An 18847-nucleotide genomic window follows, 5' to 3' on the forward strand; every position below is an offset into this window, starting at 1 on the left:
AATCTTTAGGGATTTATTACGCTTTACAAGGTTTTCCAAGTCAGTTTCGAATGTAAACATTATTATTCACCGCATGCAAAATGTTGTTCCACATCGATCTGACAATTAATTTCCATCATAATAATTTTTAAAATCTACAGCATGATTTTCAACACGTCTCAAGCTGGATTGAGTTTGACAGCTCTTTGTTATGTGTTGAAAAACATGTGTTGAAACTGAAATTTCATTTTGAAACAAATAAACCATTAGGCAGCTGTTGAAAAAACATTTTGGATGCGGTGAATAACAATGTTTACAATCAAAACTGACTTGGAAACCCCTGTATGTTCGTGAACGATTACGAACGAATCCCGGGGAATATATGAATCTTTGCACAGTTATAAGTTTTTAAAGAATTATATGAATCATTCAAGAGTCACTGGTCTTCATGATTCATGTAAGTTCTCATCACTAAGTTCTAATATGAAATAAACTATAGGAAACATTCACAGAACACAACACTACTATACGGTGACAGACATTCATTATCAGCAGCCAACTTACTGTCAAGGCCAATGGAAGTGTTCTTTAGCACCACAAACAGCGTCGACGACAGCTTTTTGTTCCCAGTGTTCTAGTGTTCTTGCGCTTGCCATTTACTAGCAAATGCAGTTTTGCAACTGTGTGCAATTGCAATGAAGTCCGCCGCCCGCCCGCCCACCGACACACCCAATCCCTCACCATTTGATTGCCACACGGGCAAAACTCTGGAACGAACGGATGCACAAGCAGTAAAGCATCATTTTCCACAGGATTGTTCCATCAACACTCGCACACACACACACGCCCACAAGTATTGTCAACGGCCTTGAAATGGCGGATGGAAACAATGTTGTTTGTGCTGCTGCTAAGGAAAGGAATGCTCTTTTCCGCAACCGGAGCACACACAACCGAAGCTTAATGGTTGGGTGGCGAGCGAAACGGAAGGAAAGGAAAGGCGAGGCGGTTTATTACATTTCAACAGCGGTTTTGCAGCTTCTTCTGCGCGCGAGTGTTGTGACCGTTACGAGCGTTATCGAAAACAAACAAACATACATAATTGAGCAAAAGGAAATGAGGTTAAGAAGGACTAATGCCCAACCCTTCCTCTGCCCTTCCATTCCTGTGTCTTCGATGTACCGCGGAGAGTAGCACAACTTAATAATCCCTTCTCCAACGGAAAATCTCTTCCAAATGGAATTTCTGCGCCAGAAGAGACGAACTGCGGGCAGGTGGTGACACATTTTCCGTTCATCCTCATCGCTTGTCATCGCGATTTCACAACACAAAACCCTGTCCCAAAACAAGCACGCGACATGATACGAAATTTGTTCAGCATCCAGCAGTTTTATGTTATTTCCCCCCTGCCAGGCCCCCGATTGTCCTTCGGTCGTCCCCATTACAACGGGAAAGCGCGCAACATCTCGCTACAGCGCAAAACTTGCTGCTGTCAACGATTGCCAAGGGACGCGGCGGGGCAGGAAGACGCCAAACTTCCATCATCATGTGTGTCGGTCGTCGGCCGGTGGGTCGTTGTCTCGCAAAAACACACACCTAGCATAACAGTCTGTGTGTGTGTGTTGGAAACGTTTGGAGGTGAACGGCGCGATGGAAACTCCGAAGCGCGGAATATGTGCTGATGGGTGTAGCACTTCATTTTTTAGTACACTTGTGCCCGTTCCACGGTGGTCGTAGTAGTAGTAGTAGTAGATGACGCACACCAGTGCTCTTTATCGAGCCGAGTGAATCTACAACACACAGACATGCCTACACAACACCAAGAGGATGTGTGCCCGAAAGGGATCGAGAAGGATGCATTAAGGCATCGCTAACGAAGTACCGACGACCTCCTTAAGCTCCTTCTTGGCTCGTGGTCGTGTGTGAGTGGTGTTGCTCGCTCCAGTAACTTTCCTGGGCGAAACGATAAGGCCGTTGGACACATTTTCCCCTCGGAGTGGAGTCACCTTCTACGACGACAAGCACGAACTCGCTCGTTCAGCCTGAGATGTCGTTCATCACGATAGCACTCATATTTCACGTGCACTTGCTGCATATGTTGCATGTCTTGTTGGCGGGCCGACAACGAACTGCATTACAGCAGGAGGAGAGCGAGCACGCGGGAGAGGGTTGTAATGGAAAAATTGCAAACACATGAACCCTTGAACCTGCCGTGCGGGTGTGTGTGTATGTATGGAAAAGGCCATTCGCCTACTCGCCGGTAATTCAATTTTATCGAGAGCAGTACAGGAGGCTCTTGGTGCTTTGGAAAGTGCATTTAACCTTCCGAAAAGGATAAGAAAAGCATGTATGTAATACAACCATTTTGCTGTTTTTTGAAGAATAAGATACTAACATTTGATAGTGTTTCTCCAATGTCGTCACGCATTCTACATGTCACTCAACGAACCCTCCACCGCATTTGATGCATTTGATGACATCTTTTACGTACCAGGGAACTCCCTCCCCTTAAAGAACGAGTAACATTAAGCCTCCGTGTCGCTTACCGGAAATGAGGAAAGCAAAACTCGAAACCACAAGGACTCCTGGTGGATGGGTGGGTAGGATATGTCTTTAAGAACATTACCTCCGCTGAAAGTTCGTGACGTGGAAACTTAATATTTTGATGGGTTCATTTACCAACTTCTTCAACCCATGTCCTCGAATCTCAGGGATCTGCGTTGCAACTCTTGCGCTATTAGAGCCTGGGTTCCAATTTCTACACCACAACGTCTTGTTGGAGAGCTTTTTGAATACTTCAATCAACCGCCCCCCACCCGCTCGCATCCCATCTCATTTTATTGAGCGAAAAATTGATCCCTCCAGAAAGCTTATCATTACGTACAGATGGGCGGACGACGACGAAGACGATGATGTTGAAGACGTTCGATATTTTCCGTATCCGTATTAAGCTCTGCAGCGAGATAATAAGGATATCAAGACATGTCTAGATAATATTCTACTGATACGGTGTGCAATTCTGAACAAGGACTTTCATGCTATAAATCAGCTTTCTGGATCGATATTCTTATTTCATTACTTCAAAAAGATAGGCTTATGTGCAGGAATAAGTACAATAAATCGTACGGGCGCATTAGAATTTGAAGTGTGTATGTCTCTGCCATTAAGATGGCCATAAGATAAAGTTAGGATAAAGATAAGATAAAGATAAGACTTGGATATTCATAAGGCATTAAGATTACGATAAGATAAAACATAACTACATAAACCATTATGAAGATATGCATCTGATTCTGGATCTCAAGCATTAGTTTGAAGAGCTTTAACGTGTAAAGAGATAGCATAAGCTGCAATACAAAGCTCGATGTAACCTTGAATTGTCTGACCAAGTCGCTTCTTCAGCTTGAAATGTCGCTTTGAGTTATGCACCAGAGAAGATGTCTTCACACGGGAGTTCCAAAATGCCCAAGAAGAGACACGTCGTCGGGTCGTCCAGGCCCCCACTTCACATGGTGACCATTGCAGACCCGACAGCAACGACGCCACCAGGAACGTTAACCTTCTATACTACTACTGCTGCCGCCGCTGCTGCTGCTGTTGCTGCTGCTTCTGCTCATCAAACCAACAATAATTACATTTTTTATGAGCCTCTCTCTTCCTGCCGCGGGGGTTGATGGTTGTTGTTGTGACGAAGCTGCACTGCAACTGCACTTTACTTTTACATCTTCACGTGGAGTTGTTGTTGTAGTGTTGTGCCAACCCCTTCAAACACACAAAAAGGCAACACAAAGCGTTGTTTTATTTCCGCAAATAAAACACAAAAGCGAACGCATCTCCCCACGTAGCGCGCACAATGGGCTTTACGATGGTCGGCGGGCCCGAAGGAGCTCATGGGTTTCTCGCTTACATTGCCACCGGGGGCGCGCGCGTCTCTGTTTCGGTGTGCATCTCTTTTTTGCATTCTCGGCGCAAAAAAAAAGAATCGTTGTCTGACGGTGGTCGCTCATAATGGGCAGCCCGGGTTTTGATGCACACAACAAGATTCACCAACATTACCCCTAGCCGGCTGGCTTGCCGAAAGGAAAAACCGCGCCAGCCAATAATAGCCATTCCCCGCTTCCTTACGCATACAGAATACAGGCGCGGGAAGGGAGCGAAAGGGGAGGGGACGGGATCTTGACAAGGATCATCGCTCTTTACACATGGAGCACAGACCCTTTTTCGCGAAATGAGCTTTGGCGGCAGGCGCAACGAACGGAGCGAAGTACCAAGGAAGTTCCAAGGCGACCCAAGACGACGGGTCGTGGTGTGTCTGCCGCCGTCGCCAGCGCTGTCGGCCGTGCGTACGCAACTGTAACTTACGATTTATGGCCCATAAAAGACATGGAGAGGCCGGGCCGGGCATATTCTATCCGAAACGAGGAAGTCGAGTGGCAGATTATCACCCCATCACTTCCATCTCGTGGCGGCGGCGGTGGCGGCGACTCGCGGGACACCATGCAATATTCATCCGGATGGCTTTTGTGTGTCTGTGTCGGTGGGCCGGTTCAGACCTAATACAACGACCACTACACGACACTGCAAGGGAAGGGATTTGCAACAAGTTGCCCTGGTGGTGTGCTTAATTTCAAACCTCGAGAACCGTTGAAATGTTGATGAAAGACAAATGCGTGTGTGTGTGTATTTTATGCTACACGAGCCGACCCCCTTTTTCCGGAGTATCATCTTCCCAAGGTTCTGGTCACTGGGAAGTTTAGTTAATACAACGATTTTATTACGAACCGATTTATTGCTGCCGGTCCCGGTTCGCGTGTTGTCGGAGCATCGTCATCATCATAAATGCAGAATGAAGCATTTCGAAAAGCATTACCACAGTGGAAATATTGGTGTATTTTATTGAGCGAGTTAAAATCTATTTCCCTAGCTGCAAATTCCCGCAACACCCAAAGTTCACTAAGAGCAGAGACGGACCGGTCGGCCAGCAGCGGCAGATACACGTATCATCATCTCATCCGACATATATCGATAGCAATTGCATTGCAGGGAGAATGTAGCAAATTGGTAGCAATATGTGTATGTCTGTATGTGCCGCACACTCGAGCACGATTTGAATAGGAACCGAAGGTCAAATTCATTACCGGTCTTTGGTTCAACAAATTAAGCGTCGCCGCGCCTTTGCCGACGAGGAGGAGTAGCGCAAGCGTCCTGCTACTATGCAGCTTCTCTCGTTTGACCATCGACGGAACGACGTCATCCCGGGGCCCCACTCATTTTTCCCTCCCCAGTGTGTTAAGCGTATCCAGTTACCGTCGGATATCCCGATCCCTGTCAGCTGCCATCGGACGCGGTCTCTCTCTCTCTCTCTCTCTCGTGTGGGTCCCTCTAGAAGGGCCAATTTATCAGTTCATCGAGTTACAACGCCTCGCACATTGAAACATGCGCTGTAAACTCTCAATTGATTTTCATCCATGTTGTTACCGACGGCTTATCAGGGGGCTCCTCCAGGCAGGCACTGGGAGAACGTCAACAGATACTGCACATATCCTGCCCGCTAGACGGTGACGCGCGCAGTTGCCAACACACTCAGGGTCGTTGGCTGGGACACACCGCCATATGCTAGCCGTAATGGCGCACATGCTTTGCAACTCACCTTGTACTGAGTGCGACCTTTGTAGACGTAGACGGAACAACAGTTCGATCGCAATCGATCGTAAACACTATTGATATTATGCAGAACATAAACTCTCGCGTGGACCGGGGTGCGGACATTGTTTGCTCAATCACGTACTTCTACGAACTCAACACACTTCCGAGTGTAAATGTATGATTTGGAATTCAGTGTAAACAAGCAGTAAGCGAGGCTTCGAACCAGGGTTTATCCAGGACGGAAAAGGGCGAACGATTCACAATTTGCATTCCGGGAGCCTTTTGCATAAACATATGCCCCCATCCATTTTTTGGGATGCTTCCCCGGCGCCGGAACTAATGGATTAAACGCCACATCCTCCAAATGACCGCCAAATGAAGGAAGCCACGTTACATCAGGTACTGACTCTCCCACTGCAAGAGGCGACGAAAAAAAGGGACGCCGAAAAGCCTCGTGATCCCGCGGACAGCACCTGGAGGTGACTGTTTGCGCTACGTCCAAACGGGAGAGGGGGTCGACGAACGGCGGAATCCATTTGAAAATCAAATTTATCACCTTTCTGTGTCCCATCAAGAGCAACCTGCTGCTGCTGCTGGTGCTGGTGCCACGGACTTGTCTGACTCTTTTGCCTCTTGACGTCTGTTTCGCATAATTTCCATCCGCAAAAACCTCTCCAATGCCTTCGCTTCTCTGGCTCTGTAGGCCGGTAGCAACCATGATCGATGGAAGAGGCAGATATTTTGATTCGGAGCAGTAAATTTTCCCACCGTATCTAGTTCTTCTTTTTTCTGTAGAAAGAATCGTCAAAAAACGTGAACTTCTACTACATTTTCATAAGCACGGCGGGACCTAGAGTCCGGCTTTAACACACCGGCACAAAAGATAACCTTCATTTTTCGCTCTCTGTCGTTCTACTGGCGTTGTCCTTGGCACGGGGGAAGAAACCTGCGAAAGAGCCAGTCTCCATCATGCCACCTTTCACCACCCATCCTCCCCGGGCCCGGATAAGGTACATTAAAATTCACAACCCAAAAAATTACCGTTTGATCCTTCCCTGGATTATGACCCAACGCGGAGGCGTGGCGTACCATTAATAATCGTGCCACCCGATGTCCGCCCGGTCGGGGGAACCGGTAGGGCAGTGAGAATGAGGCAGCGGTTAGGATAAATTTACATTGACGCAAATTGTCACCACATTTCAACTTTTTCGGCACGGCCGCCGCCAACAAGAATCTAGCAGACAAAAAAAACCGGTTGTAGCTTTTATCGGTTTAATGAGCGACCGGCTGCTCCCGGGGAAAAGGGGGAAACGACGGCATCCACAGGGAAAGGGACTAGCATAAAACAATTAAAGTTTCGTGATGCGTTGGCCGGTGGTGATGGTGACACTGTTACACCATGCACCCCCCTTTGTGGCACCTGTGGCAGCTTTCGGTCATAAAACGCCGTTATCAGCGCCACCAATAACGGATCGGTAAAAGTTATCGCATTGCAAAGGGATTCGTTGTTACAAAACGGATTGTTACTGTGTTTGCGATACGATTGAACAACGGTCGTGCGGGTGTCGTGGCTTTTGTATGCGCGCCACAGGTGTTTCCGTTTTCACCCTACGAGGGTAACCATTGCAAGACGATATGGAACAGTGTTGGATTTCATGAATCTTTCGTTGAGATTCATTCATATGAATCTTCAGTGATGAGTGATTTAAATGACGAGTCGAAACTTCAAAGATTCATGAGTCTCTAAAGTTTCACGAATCTTTGAAAGAGACGGATCACAGTCACAAGAGATGATCACAGTCTCTATAAGCAAACCAAACAACAACAACAACAACGAATCTTTGAAGATTCATGAATCATGAATCTCTAAATATTCATGAATCTCCCAGGCTTCATGTTTAATATGTTTATTGATTAATCAATCGGGATCTTGAAGATCCTACATGAATGTACTTAAATTAGTGCTTATAAACTATGTACGGTACATAAATCGGTAGGGGAGAACTGGTGCACAAGAATAGAAAATGTATATTGAAAATATGATTATTACGTAAGTTGTGTCCTGAGTCTATCCCTAAAAACATTCTTTGGTATGTTGAAATCAAATAAATCATAGTTATTGATGAAAGTTCGACACATAGCTTACATAGTATCATACTGGCCTTAAACGAGCTCTATAACGAGGGACGGATATGAATTGACATTTACGTAGATTCCTAGATGGCGCGTTAAATTCTATCGTAGCTAATAGAGTAGGAGCATCAATGTGGTGGTTGAGTAGTCCTGATATAAAAAGGCATTTAGCTATCTCACGGCGCTTTTTCAACGGCTGAATCCCTAAAAGCAGACACCGGGAATGGTATGACGGTAACACATCGCCCTGTCGCCATGGTAAGAGTCTTACATCTAGAGTTGAAGAGTCTTATATCTAGTCGCTTTTCTTTGGATGGCCTCGATTCGATTACTCCATTGTTCAGTGCAGGGGTCGCTAACTATACTGCCATATTCGAACACTGATCGGACGTAGGCACTGTAGAATCTATAAACTTTATAAGTCCATGAATCTATAAGCTTCATAAGTCCATTAAAATTCATATAACTCAAGGGATTCATGAATCTTTAGAGATGTATGATTTCCAAAATATCGAATTTACCCAATCCCACCTACAACTTGCCCATTCTGGGTTCAAGCCTCGCATGGACCGTCTCCCCGTAGCAAAACAAACTATCCGGCTGCTTGGTCTCAATAGGCTGGCACGACCCCGTAAGTTGTTACGTCAAGAAGAAGAAGCTTCATGTTTTTTTAGATATTCATGAATTCCTAGAGATTCGTTAATATCTCGAGATTCATTGGAGATTCATGAATCTTTCCATTCGAGATTCAGATTCATTAAATCATTCCAAAGATTCATTCAGATTCATGAATCTGAATCAGATCTACCCAACACTAATATGGACTTCAATTTCGGAAAAAAAACCGCCCCCCCAAGAATGTCGATATGCGTACACGAAAGGTTAAGCGTACATTCCTACAAACAATAAGCATGCATTACAACGCAAATCAAAGCGTACAAAACACTCACCTCGTATCGTTTCCCGGTTGCCTGCGATCTGGAACGTGACGGCCACCCCCGGCCGCACGTGAAACAGCACGACATGCTCCGACGGTGGCGTGTGGGTCGGACAGTACGGGCGCGTTTCCAGCTCGAACCCCGGCCCGAAGTGAAACACCGGCTCGACCATCGGCCAGCCGGCCGGCGTCGGCTGGTGGGTCGTATGGGTGGCGGTCGAGGCGACCACGGCCGCCGCCGCCACCGCATTCGCCGGCATGCGCTGGCCGGCCGACGCCGGCACACCGTTGATCAGCTGATGGTGATGATGGTGATGGATGTGGTGCATCGATTGAATCCGCTGATGCTGCAGCGTGGGTTGATTTATCGCTTTCATCGTTGTTGCCGCTGCTGCTGACGTACCGGCCGGCGCAAGGGTTAGAATTGGTTGCTGCTGCTGCTGCTGCTGCTGTGCCTGGCTCGTCGCCGATTGTACGACTGTTGCAGCAGCACCGCTGCACACGGTTGCAACGGTCGGCGCGGGCGCTACCGTGCCCGTGGTCACGCAATTGCTCAGCGTACCGCCGGTCGCCATCGCGACGGCCGCATTCCGGGCGGTCGGTGCGACCACGGCGATGGCGGCCGACGTGGCCGTCTTCGTCACGACGATGCCGCCCGTCCCGACCGGCGGCGGTTCCGTCGCCATCTGTATCTGCACCCGGCGATGCTTCTTGACCGGCCCGATCGGATAGTAGGCCGTCGTGTGGGTGGCCGCTGTCGCCGTCGGCAGCGGTGGTGGGAAGCTGAATAAAGGGGGCTGCTGCTGCTGCTGTTGCGGGGGCTGCTGCTGCTGTGGCGGTTGTTGCTGCTGAAGCTGAAGCAGATGGTGATGGTGATGCTGGTGGAGATGGTGCGGCGGCTGCTGTTGCTGCTGCTGTATCAGCACCTGGGAGGTGGACGGGGAGGAGGAAACACAGGACAGCGTGACCGGCGGGGACGGCTGGTGGATGATCTCCTTCGGGCACTGGGGCTTCTGGTGCTGCTGCTGGGAAGCGGTCGACAACAGTGGTGCCTTTACCATCGAAAATCGGGTTTGGCGGATGGCACCGGCTCTACCGTCACACTCCGTCGTGATTTATGCCGTTGGCTTACAACCGCGCGAATGGAAAAACGGTAAAATAAAAAGGTGAAACTCTCTGAAGGGGCTCTACTACCGGGGCCCCGCAGAATTCACTCTTGCTTCGGTTCCACACTACACTCACAATGTAAACACATACACACACACAGACACACTAAAAGTTCACTAACTGACACGTATCACACTGGGCTTCCCACAACCAAACCACCGCGTGGCCCTACCTCCAGGCGCGACGACACACTGCTTACTGTGGCGATGGTGCGTCCGCGAGCTCATAAACCAACGCCGGCAACAGGCAGCTTTTCTCGCTCGTCGTCGTCGTCGTGTCGCTCTCTTTCTCTAGTTACGGCAGCGGGGAAGCGTTGGACGACGCAGGGAGGGGAAAAGCACGGACAGCACACGCCAGATAAATTCATCAATCGGTTGTGCCGCGCCACAAGCACTCACGCAAACCGGGAGCAGGCAACGTGGCACTTGCGCGATTCGCCCAGTAGTTTCTTGTCCAACCAAGTGCGGAAAGGACACATGCGCCACCCAAGATGTCCCTCGTTTTGGCACACATACACACACACAATGGGTTGTGCTTTTCCTTACAATTTGCGCCACACGCAGGACAACAGGTTACTGGTTGTGTCAATCAGCACACGCGCCAACGTGTCATTATCGCTGTAGAGATCGGCTTTTCGGCTCGCTTCTGCTCTCCTCCTCTTTGGCACTTCTCGCTGACTGTGAGTCCCTACCGGAGGAAAGGATCACACCGTTCGCAGGACTTCTCGTTGCTAGTTTTCCTCGTTAATTTCGACGTGTTGTGGGGGTAAGGTTCCTATCGGGGCTGGTTACTTCCGATTCTTGCGATACTTCAACGCGAAGTGAATGCAAATATACTTGTCTCGAGTTGTTGTTTCTGCAGATAGAAGGAGAAGAACTTCAATTAGTTACAAGACAAACAGGATCGATGTACAACACTTAGCACCAACCACAGACACACGCGCACACAACACCAGTAAGATATTGCGACGCAGTTTAATCGACACCAATTGCTGTATATATATGTGTGTGTGTGGGTAGTACCAATTCGTGGCCCCAAAATCATCGCTCTGGCTGAAGCAAGGGCGCCTCTTATCACACGTTTCAGAGTGTGGGACAGCTTCCCATGGACCCCCTCTCCCCGTTTCCCAGCCACCATGTCAAGCGTCCCGAACCGGTCCCAAATGTGTGGCATGATTTATGATGGTTTGCAGGGAAGAAACGTGCATCAGCAAAGCCTACGGCTACTGCCCAGGCCCAATGGTTCCGGAAGTGGTGACGTCGTAGGTTCTTTTTTTATCGAAAGTGCAGGAGCAGCCCGGGGACGAGAGATAGCTATTACAACCCCCCCTCAAAATATTGACCCACGCACATCGGTTGGCAAGCTAAACAATACGCACTGGCCAAAAAAAAGGACCCTTGGAAAGGTGGGAGAGCAAGCCTAGGCTGCCCATTCAACTGGCAAAATATTATCACTTCCGCCAGCGATCTATGACGTGGGACACAGCGTCGAGAAGAAGCAACAGCAGCGACGTGTCAACGAGTCATACACCACACAACATAATCACCGCACCATGATATCGCCACTATTCTGGTAGGAGGGGGTGTAGCGGGGGGGCATGTATTAACCCAATCGATGAGTGTGATGGGGATGATCACACGTCATTTGCCCAAGTGCGTCACTCGGACTAGATTTTGGTCGACGTTTATGTGTGTGTGTGTGTGTCTATGTTACACTTCTTTATCGAGAAACCCCCAAAGGGAAAGTAGGCAGGCAGCAGCATGGCCTCGTATACTTTTCTGCCACGTATGCCACTAGTATGCGAAAGGCTTTAAACACATCATGACTATTTAATGTTTTGAAAAGCTAACACCGATAGCCTTCCAAAGAAACTTCCTGCGGGATTAACCGTTGCTGTGTGTGTGTGCTCACGGGGGTCATCAGAAGGCGCCTCTCCTTCAGGGGAAGCAGAGATTGGTTTTTAATTCCGAAATCTATCGCCCGCGGAGCCATGCCGTGTAAACAATCAAACGATTTATTCGATTGTGCACAATGTTTTTGTTCCCATTTTTTGTGGTGGTGGCTCTCCTTATCTAATCACGGCAGCCTACGACACCGTTACAACACAAGCAATCTTAATAGCACATGGAGAGCATGGGGCATTTTTGGGGGAAGTACCCGGTACCGACAGTTTAATATACTATTAATAGCGAAATACGGGGCAGATTTGTGTTCTTTAGAAAGAAATGTGTTCGATTGAAAACGTTCCATCGGTCTCTGAAACGAATGAATGCGAAACATTTGCGAAAAAACTGTTCCAACTTCCGCGTATGCGTAACACTATGATTGACTTTTCAGTCACAAGCCAACGCATGCCAGGAGGATAGTGGATGTATTTTATTTCTCTACCTTGGTTTTTGAACAGAATATTCCCACTTTTTTTGTGAAATATCTGGAAGTATTCAAGGATCTTTCAAATATTATTATTTTGAGCGAAGAAGACTATTTTATATTATATATGTGTTATCATCCCCCGCCGAATCTTCTTTTCTCCACACGACACACTCATTCGAACGAACCCGAGAGCGCATTGATGTTCTCTTTCTCATACGGGATTCGATCTCACACGGGCGCGCTCCGTACTCTCTCTTCAACCACACAAGCGGTGAGAGTGTGGTGACGCATCGCACTACACCATCCGGTGGGTTACGATAGCGGCCCGCTAGCATTGCAATATAAAGCAAGCACGGCGCACGCGGTAATCGCACTGTTTAGCTCTATATTTACACGCCACAGAGGCTAAACCTTTTAACGGCAGGCAGCAGATGAGCGGGTTTGCGGGTAAAGGGGATTAGTACTGCCCAAAAACACGCGATGTTAATTTTCAGCAAACTGACTGATTCCATTACACAGCTATTACAGACGCCTGTTTTGTTTTGGGTATCTACCCCCCATCTACCCCAACCGGGCGGGTGCGTACCGCAGTACCGCGAGCACACTTAATTCCATTATTTATGTAGCCAAATCATGCTTCCTTCCTGCTGCGCTCCTGTTCGCCCCGTCCCCGTGTGATCTGGTGCGATTTTCTGCGACGCTATTCGGCGTAATGGCGACAGCATATGGTAACGACACTGATTAATAATCCACACTTGGCTAATGCATTAACGGTTAGGCGCTACAGCCCACTTCTTCTGGGGGGGTTTTTTTTTCTTTGAAGGAACATTATATACCATGTCTTAAAAAAAAAAGCGCACACACACAGACTAATGCCGGATATAAACGCACTCAATCACGTTCCGCTTGCTCGGCTGCATACACCACACTCTCCAGAGCATCTTGTGTCTTGTGTGACTGCTTTCTTTACTGGTCCTTCCAGCGCTTCGGTAACTGTGTATGATTGATTGGGTTTCGACGCTGCCTTCCTTCCGTGTGTCCTCTGCCGTGTGTCCTTGGCAACTGCAACTTGTCTCGCGCGCGCTTCAAACACACACACACATTTGTAACGGGGAATCATCGACCTACCCGGTCATTTTCGTCCGATCGAAGTAAGCAGGATGGGTTTTTAGGGTGTGTATGCGCACCGAACACACGTTGCGCGCTGCTGAAAACACACACACGCACACACAACACGCCCAAAAAAGGGAAGCATCCTACGTCCAATCAGCTGGACAACCGGGAATCCTTTTACACCCAGAGGCAGCTGCAACTGCGTGGTAGCGCACACTTTGGTCTTCCCTATGCGACCCCGTACATACACACACACACACACCCGCACACAGCATCATGGATGCTCTCGCTTGGAGAGAGCTGAAATGGGGTTGTGGCTGGCACATTGCACAAATTCTCATTAAACAAAAAATAAAAGCACAGACCTTGGGCATGGCTGGTGCTGTGCAATTTTATGCAATTTATGTAACGCCTTGTCCAGTGTGGATCCCACAAAAAAACGACTCTTCCTAAGGCACTCCAGAGCACATGGGTGGTCCGTCTGCCATAATCTGCCATATGTCAGTGTGGAATCCTACACCATTCAGCCCCGCCGCGTGCCGGTGTCCAGTAGAGTGTGATGGTAATTCATGCACATGCACCAAACAACCCGGTACACGCACTGCACCGGGTGCTGTCGGAGTGCACAATTTGCCGTAGCAGCGACAAAAAAAAACACACACGCTCTCTCTCTCTCTCTCTCTTTTCCTCTCCATCAACCGTCGAAGGACAGCTTCAGCAAGCATTAGAGAGTGGTGGTACGTGTAACAGGGCAGGCACAGATCAATTTGCCTCAGCCTCAATTACAATCAAAACAAAAACAGCAAAATGCATCGCAGCGCAGCGAAGGTTCCGGAAATTCCTCGAATGACTCACGCGTTGCCAAGGGGCGAACGAGAGAGAGAGAGTGGGGGGACGCAGACGGTCTGCTTTTCCAACACGCTGGGCACACACATTTCCGAGATTGGAAAATCTGCCCCCGCAGGGCCCCTCCACCATTGCTTTCGCCGTTCGTCGCGCCGCACAGCCGCATAAACACAGTCAAACACATGCGCGCATCTCCTCGTTTTATCGTCGCCTACGTGTGCGTGTGTGTGTTGTGCGTTGGGTGTCGGAGTTAGCTCCTTGCTGCAGGCTCTTGTGTGCGAAACATTCTTTTTTTCTAATGTCTTGAGGGGGCCTTTTTCCACCCAAATACAATTACGTATCTTGTGCTGGAATGTTTTTCGCTCCAAAAAAAGGAATAAGAGGAAAATATCCTCCGGGAATGCCATTTTCTACATGTGACAGATGCATTCCAGAGAGAGAGCGAGAGAGAGAGAGGAAGGGTTTGTTGTTACTGTTCCCGGAAAAGGATCGCCCTGCACGGGGTCCCGGGAATGAGTAGGCGATGCTTGTAGGCGAAAGTGCACCCACCATCTGGACCGATGGGAAGATGCGTGGAAAGTGGAAAAAACAGACAAACTATTAGCTAACTTTCTTCGCGACTTTCTTCCAACGCAATTGTTTGATTGGAAAGGGCAGGCGAGTGTCGGTGGTGGCAGGAAGCCATCGAACCACTTCATGGGCCAATTTTAGAATCGACACTTTCCACTGCCATGACTAAGCAAACGCTTCTCGCAAACGGGGTTCCAGCGATTTTCCGCACACCACACCACGCACGCACGCACGTAGCCCTTTTTCGCGAGAAACGCCCTCGCGCACACATATGGTATACACACACACGCATATACGGTGGAATATTTTGCGAATTTTCACAGGTGGCGTAGTATGCCGTGAACAGAGGCGTGCACACACAAACCCCCCACTACAATTGCATCACATTGCGAACGACCACTGCGCCACCATCGTCCTGGAAAAGGGACACACCCGGGGCGAGCATACAAAAAAAAAAACACACATCCCCGACACACATGCAGCAGCTGCAGGTCTGCGTTTTTTTCCATCTCACCCGCACTTCACCATACGGTTCACACATAACACCAACAACCGGCGGTACCATACACACACCGCCTGGCTTTTCTTTTCGGATAAAAGCGTCCTACTCGCTTTTGTCAAATGCCGTTTATCATCGTTACCATACGCCGTTTTTTTTGCCTACGCCCGATTTCTACTTACATTCAATTCACTTCACCAACGCAGCACACGGCAAACACTGTGGCACGACGGTTTGGCGATTTATTTAGCACTAACACGCACGAGCACACACACATACACAGAGAGACGGAGACGGAGATTGTACACCGAAATTTTCACACAATTTTCACCTATTTTCTCGCATATTTTCCTCGCGACGCGTTTGATGTGTCCCAGGTAGCAGAGAGCGGTACGCTAGTTTGACGTTTTGACAACCGCCGACCGCTGACTGTCAGACGGGTGAGCTCAAGGCGGGTCGCGGGACCTTTTCCCCTTCGTTTGAAAAATATTCCCGCAACTAAAAAAAAGCAACGAATACTTTTCAAATAATAATAAGCAATAATTTTAAACTAGATAAGAGCACAAACGGCCTTTAAAACTGATGATTATTTTTCTTGGTCGCTCAACGAGAACAACATTGACCAGCCTTGCCGTGTACCGGTCCCGCAGTGCAACGCGAGGGTTTTTGACGTTCGAAAATAGCTGCATCTCGCTCATTTTCTCTAGCCGTCCTGTACTCGCTTAACTGTCCGTTGAACTGTTTACATCTCCACGGCGAACACTCGGTAGCGCTGCTCCATATTTCAAATAAACCCCGTTGATACTTGATTTAAAGTTTTATAATTGCCTTTATTAAAAGTAAAATCATGTTTGTGTTTAAAAAAAAAGTCAGTTATTACAACTTTTTTGTTTTTTTTCCTCTATTTTTCTATTCTAAATTACGCATTTTCACGACTCACCTTGTTTCTATAAACTTTGGACAATTTCCCAACACATGTTTTATTTTTAAATTTAACCCGAAATTCGATTACGTACAACGATTCCTTCAACTTTGTAATTTCATTCCCGTTTAAGCACATATTTCATCCTTATTGCTTGTGAAGTGCAATAAATCTCGCATTCAATCAGCAATCAAAACAAAAATCCCTAACTAGTCATGTTTGTAAGCAAAGCAATGGAAATACCCAGTCTGTATTCATATCAACTCACCAACAGCATTGGCTGTACAGTGCAGTGTGTATTTATTTACGGATTTATGATTACATAAAATGCTAAATTTAAACCCCCGTCAAACAAATGATTCATCTTTCACGTACTTTATTATAATGTGAAATAAAACCGTTTTGTTTTATAGCTTAATGTTTGAGCATATTTGCATCTTAACGCAATAAACGTGCTTTGTGAGTTAAAAGCATGCTTGACTCATGCATCTCACATTGCAACTGCCATGGCTATAGAGCGTCCATTCACTGGTGAACAATCTACAGAACAGCTCATTTATTGCACTTTGTCTATCAACGCTGAATCGTCATTTCCAGCGACCGATAACATTTTTATCAAGGTAAATCTTTTTTAAATCTCTCGTATTAATTATAGCTTCCGTAAAAAAACAAGACATAATAAGCTATTCGAAAGGCCATCTTTGTGAAAGTTTGTTATCACTACCCGCTGATTGATTACATGATGAGGCGTGTGTAGAAACATACAAATCAATAACCATTTGCTTATTTTCGATAGAGGAGGGGGATCCACAGAATCTTGGTGTGCGTGGCGCTATACAAATACAGCAAAACATGGTCCCTTTATCGCTTCGAGTGATAATGATGTGCGATGAAGCGATAGGAGTTGCAAAATATAAACCCCTTCACTTCAAATGTACAGCTATTCAGTGCTAGAACACATTTCGCATCGAACGCGCCCCGATCAAGACATTGCCAAGAATAAACCAAACCAAGTTTTGAGAAGTCCAGGAAGAAAGTGACATAAAAACTTAGAATGCGTGTGCTGAGCTGCATCACTGTGCTGTTGGTGGCACTGGTGGCCGTGCTGGTTCTACCGGGCAGTACCACTGCCTTCAGAAGGAACTATAACGGGGTGTGTGCCTGTCCCAAGATTTACCGGCCTATTTGTGGAAGTGATCTGATCACCTACGCCAATAGCTGCATACTGCGGTGCAAGGTGGACAGTTCCTACGGCAAATCGGTTCAGCTGCGGATACTTCGCGACGGAGAGTGTGAGCGCAAGGCACCGATTCAGATTCCCGAGGAGATCCTGGATTAACGCGAACGAACACCATAAGGAACTGTATTTGTGATAGCGAAGGATATGGAGAACAAAGACAAAGAAGTAAAGTAAAGGAATGCTTCAACTGCATGTGATGTGAAATAAATCGACAATAAAGTATTGATTTGTTAAAAAAAAACAAATTAAAGGTGCTAATAAATGAGATTTACATAACAATTTCTATGAGTTTCTTATCAGCCAATTTATGTTACAATAGTTACAAACACTAGCAACAGACACGATTAAGGTTTAAGAGTGTTTTTTAAACGTGATTCATTGGATTTACACCACTAGCTGAAGTGTTTTGGTGCATGAGCCATACGCTTTATCAATGTTATCAACAGGCCGCTTGGCAGCTGTAAACAAGACAACCCTTTTCAACAACAAAAATAACCATACTTTACTGCTGGATTTACAAAACGTAGCTGTTCCGCTATTACGCATCACTCGCCGGCTTGCTCTTTCGGACCTTATGGAACATTTTAAAAATAGAACGCTGGCCAGCATGAAAATCAACAGCCAACCGCCATCCGCCGGCTAGTAATAATAAACACTTACCCCTATATATTGACTATGTTTCGTGCGTTTCGCACGCACGCACGCACACACAAATGCCACACTCCAGCCGGCAGTTTCAATCCAATTTCCAGACCATCCCAAGCCTCCCATTTAACCTTCGACACATGACCTCATCTTCGTGCCATTTCATGTGTACGGAAAGCTGCGAGGGGAAGTGGAGATGGGGCAACCAAATGGAGCAGGATTCTGCCACCCAAATGACCTTGCATCGTACGCGGGAGCAACGGTTTTTTGGAGCTCCATTATCATCCCTTCCGAGCCGGAGGGATGATGCTGAGCAAGAGAGAGAAGTAAAAGGTTTCGTCTCCTCACTTTCTGCACGGTTGCCCACGTGTTTTTATTTATATATTTATCGATTTTTCGTGACTTTTGCCGACGCGTCATTGTGGTAAAAGAATATTATTCGTAGAAATTATAACACACAAACAGTTGATTTGATTAATGTGAAATTAAGTAATGTTTATAGATTGAAATAAACATATTTTAACATTTAAACTCATTCACTGACTTTGCAATTGTTTTCGATAATCCAAACAGTGTTTAAACCACCACAATTCGTTCGAAAATCCCACACGCAAAGGACGACTGTTGATAAAATCCAATTAGAAAAAAATCGTTACATTCAAATAATCGAACCGATCCGAAAAGGGCAAAGTCAACTGAGAGAAAACGCTCTCAATTTACAAACGCACACATGTTTCTCTTGCCCGTTTTCAATTCATTCATTCCGCTTACGAAAGTGAA

At 47.1% G+C, this 18847-nt stretch overlaps 2 protein-coding genes across 3 annotated transcripts in view; one reads left to right on the plus strand and one right to left on the minus strand.

The window, feature by feature from the left end:
* Positions 1 to 15682, minus strand: part of LOC1271382 (fibronectin type-III domain-containing protein 3A) — a 60311-nt gene extending 44629 nt beyond the window's left edge. Inside the window, exons 1-2 of one of the 2 annotated variants that reach the window (XM_061659192.1) lie at positions 15443 to 15682; positions 8706 to 10714 (exon numbers count right to left, since the gene is read on the minus strand). In XM_061659192.1, the coding sequence (XP_061515176.1) occupies positions 8706 to 9753 (1048 nt within the window). In that variant the 5' untranslated portion in view covers positions 9754 to 10714; positions 15443 to 15682. The other variant, XM_061659193.1, reaches the window with a different exon arrangement.
* Positions 15683 to 17236: 1554 nt separating this feature from the next.
* On the plus strand, positions 17237 to 17701 carry LOC1271381 (serine protease inhibitor Kazal-type 1-like). The gene has a single exon (XM_310163.4). The coding sequence runs from the start codon at positions 17237 to 17239 to the stop codon at positions 17519 to 17521; it is 285 nt and encodes a 94-aa protein (XP_310163.3). The 3' UTR covers positions 17522 to 17701.
* Positions 17702 to 18847: the final 1146 nt, after the last annotated feature.

The sequence above is a fragment of the Anopheles gambiae genome, chromosome 3, assembly GCF_943734735.2.
Source record: "Anopheles gambiae chromosome 3, idAnoGambNW_F1_1, whole genome shotgun sequence".
NCBI lineage: Eukaryota > Metazoa > Arthropoda > Insecta > Diptera > Culicidae > Anopheles > Anopheles gambiae.

Excerpts from the sequence above, each read along its gene's own strand:
- LOC1271381 (XM_310163.4), top strand. The coding sequence starts at position 17,237 with ATGCGTGTGCTGAGCTGCATCACTGTGCTGTTGGTGGCACTGGTGGCC.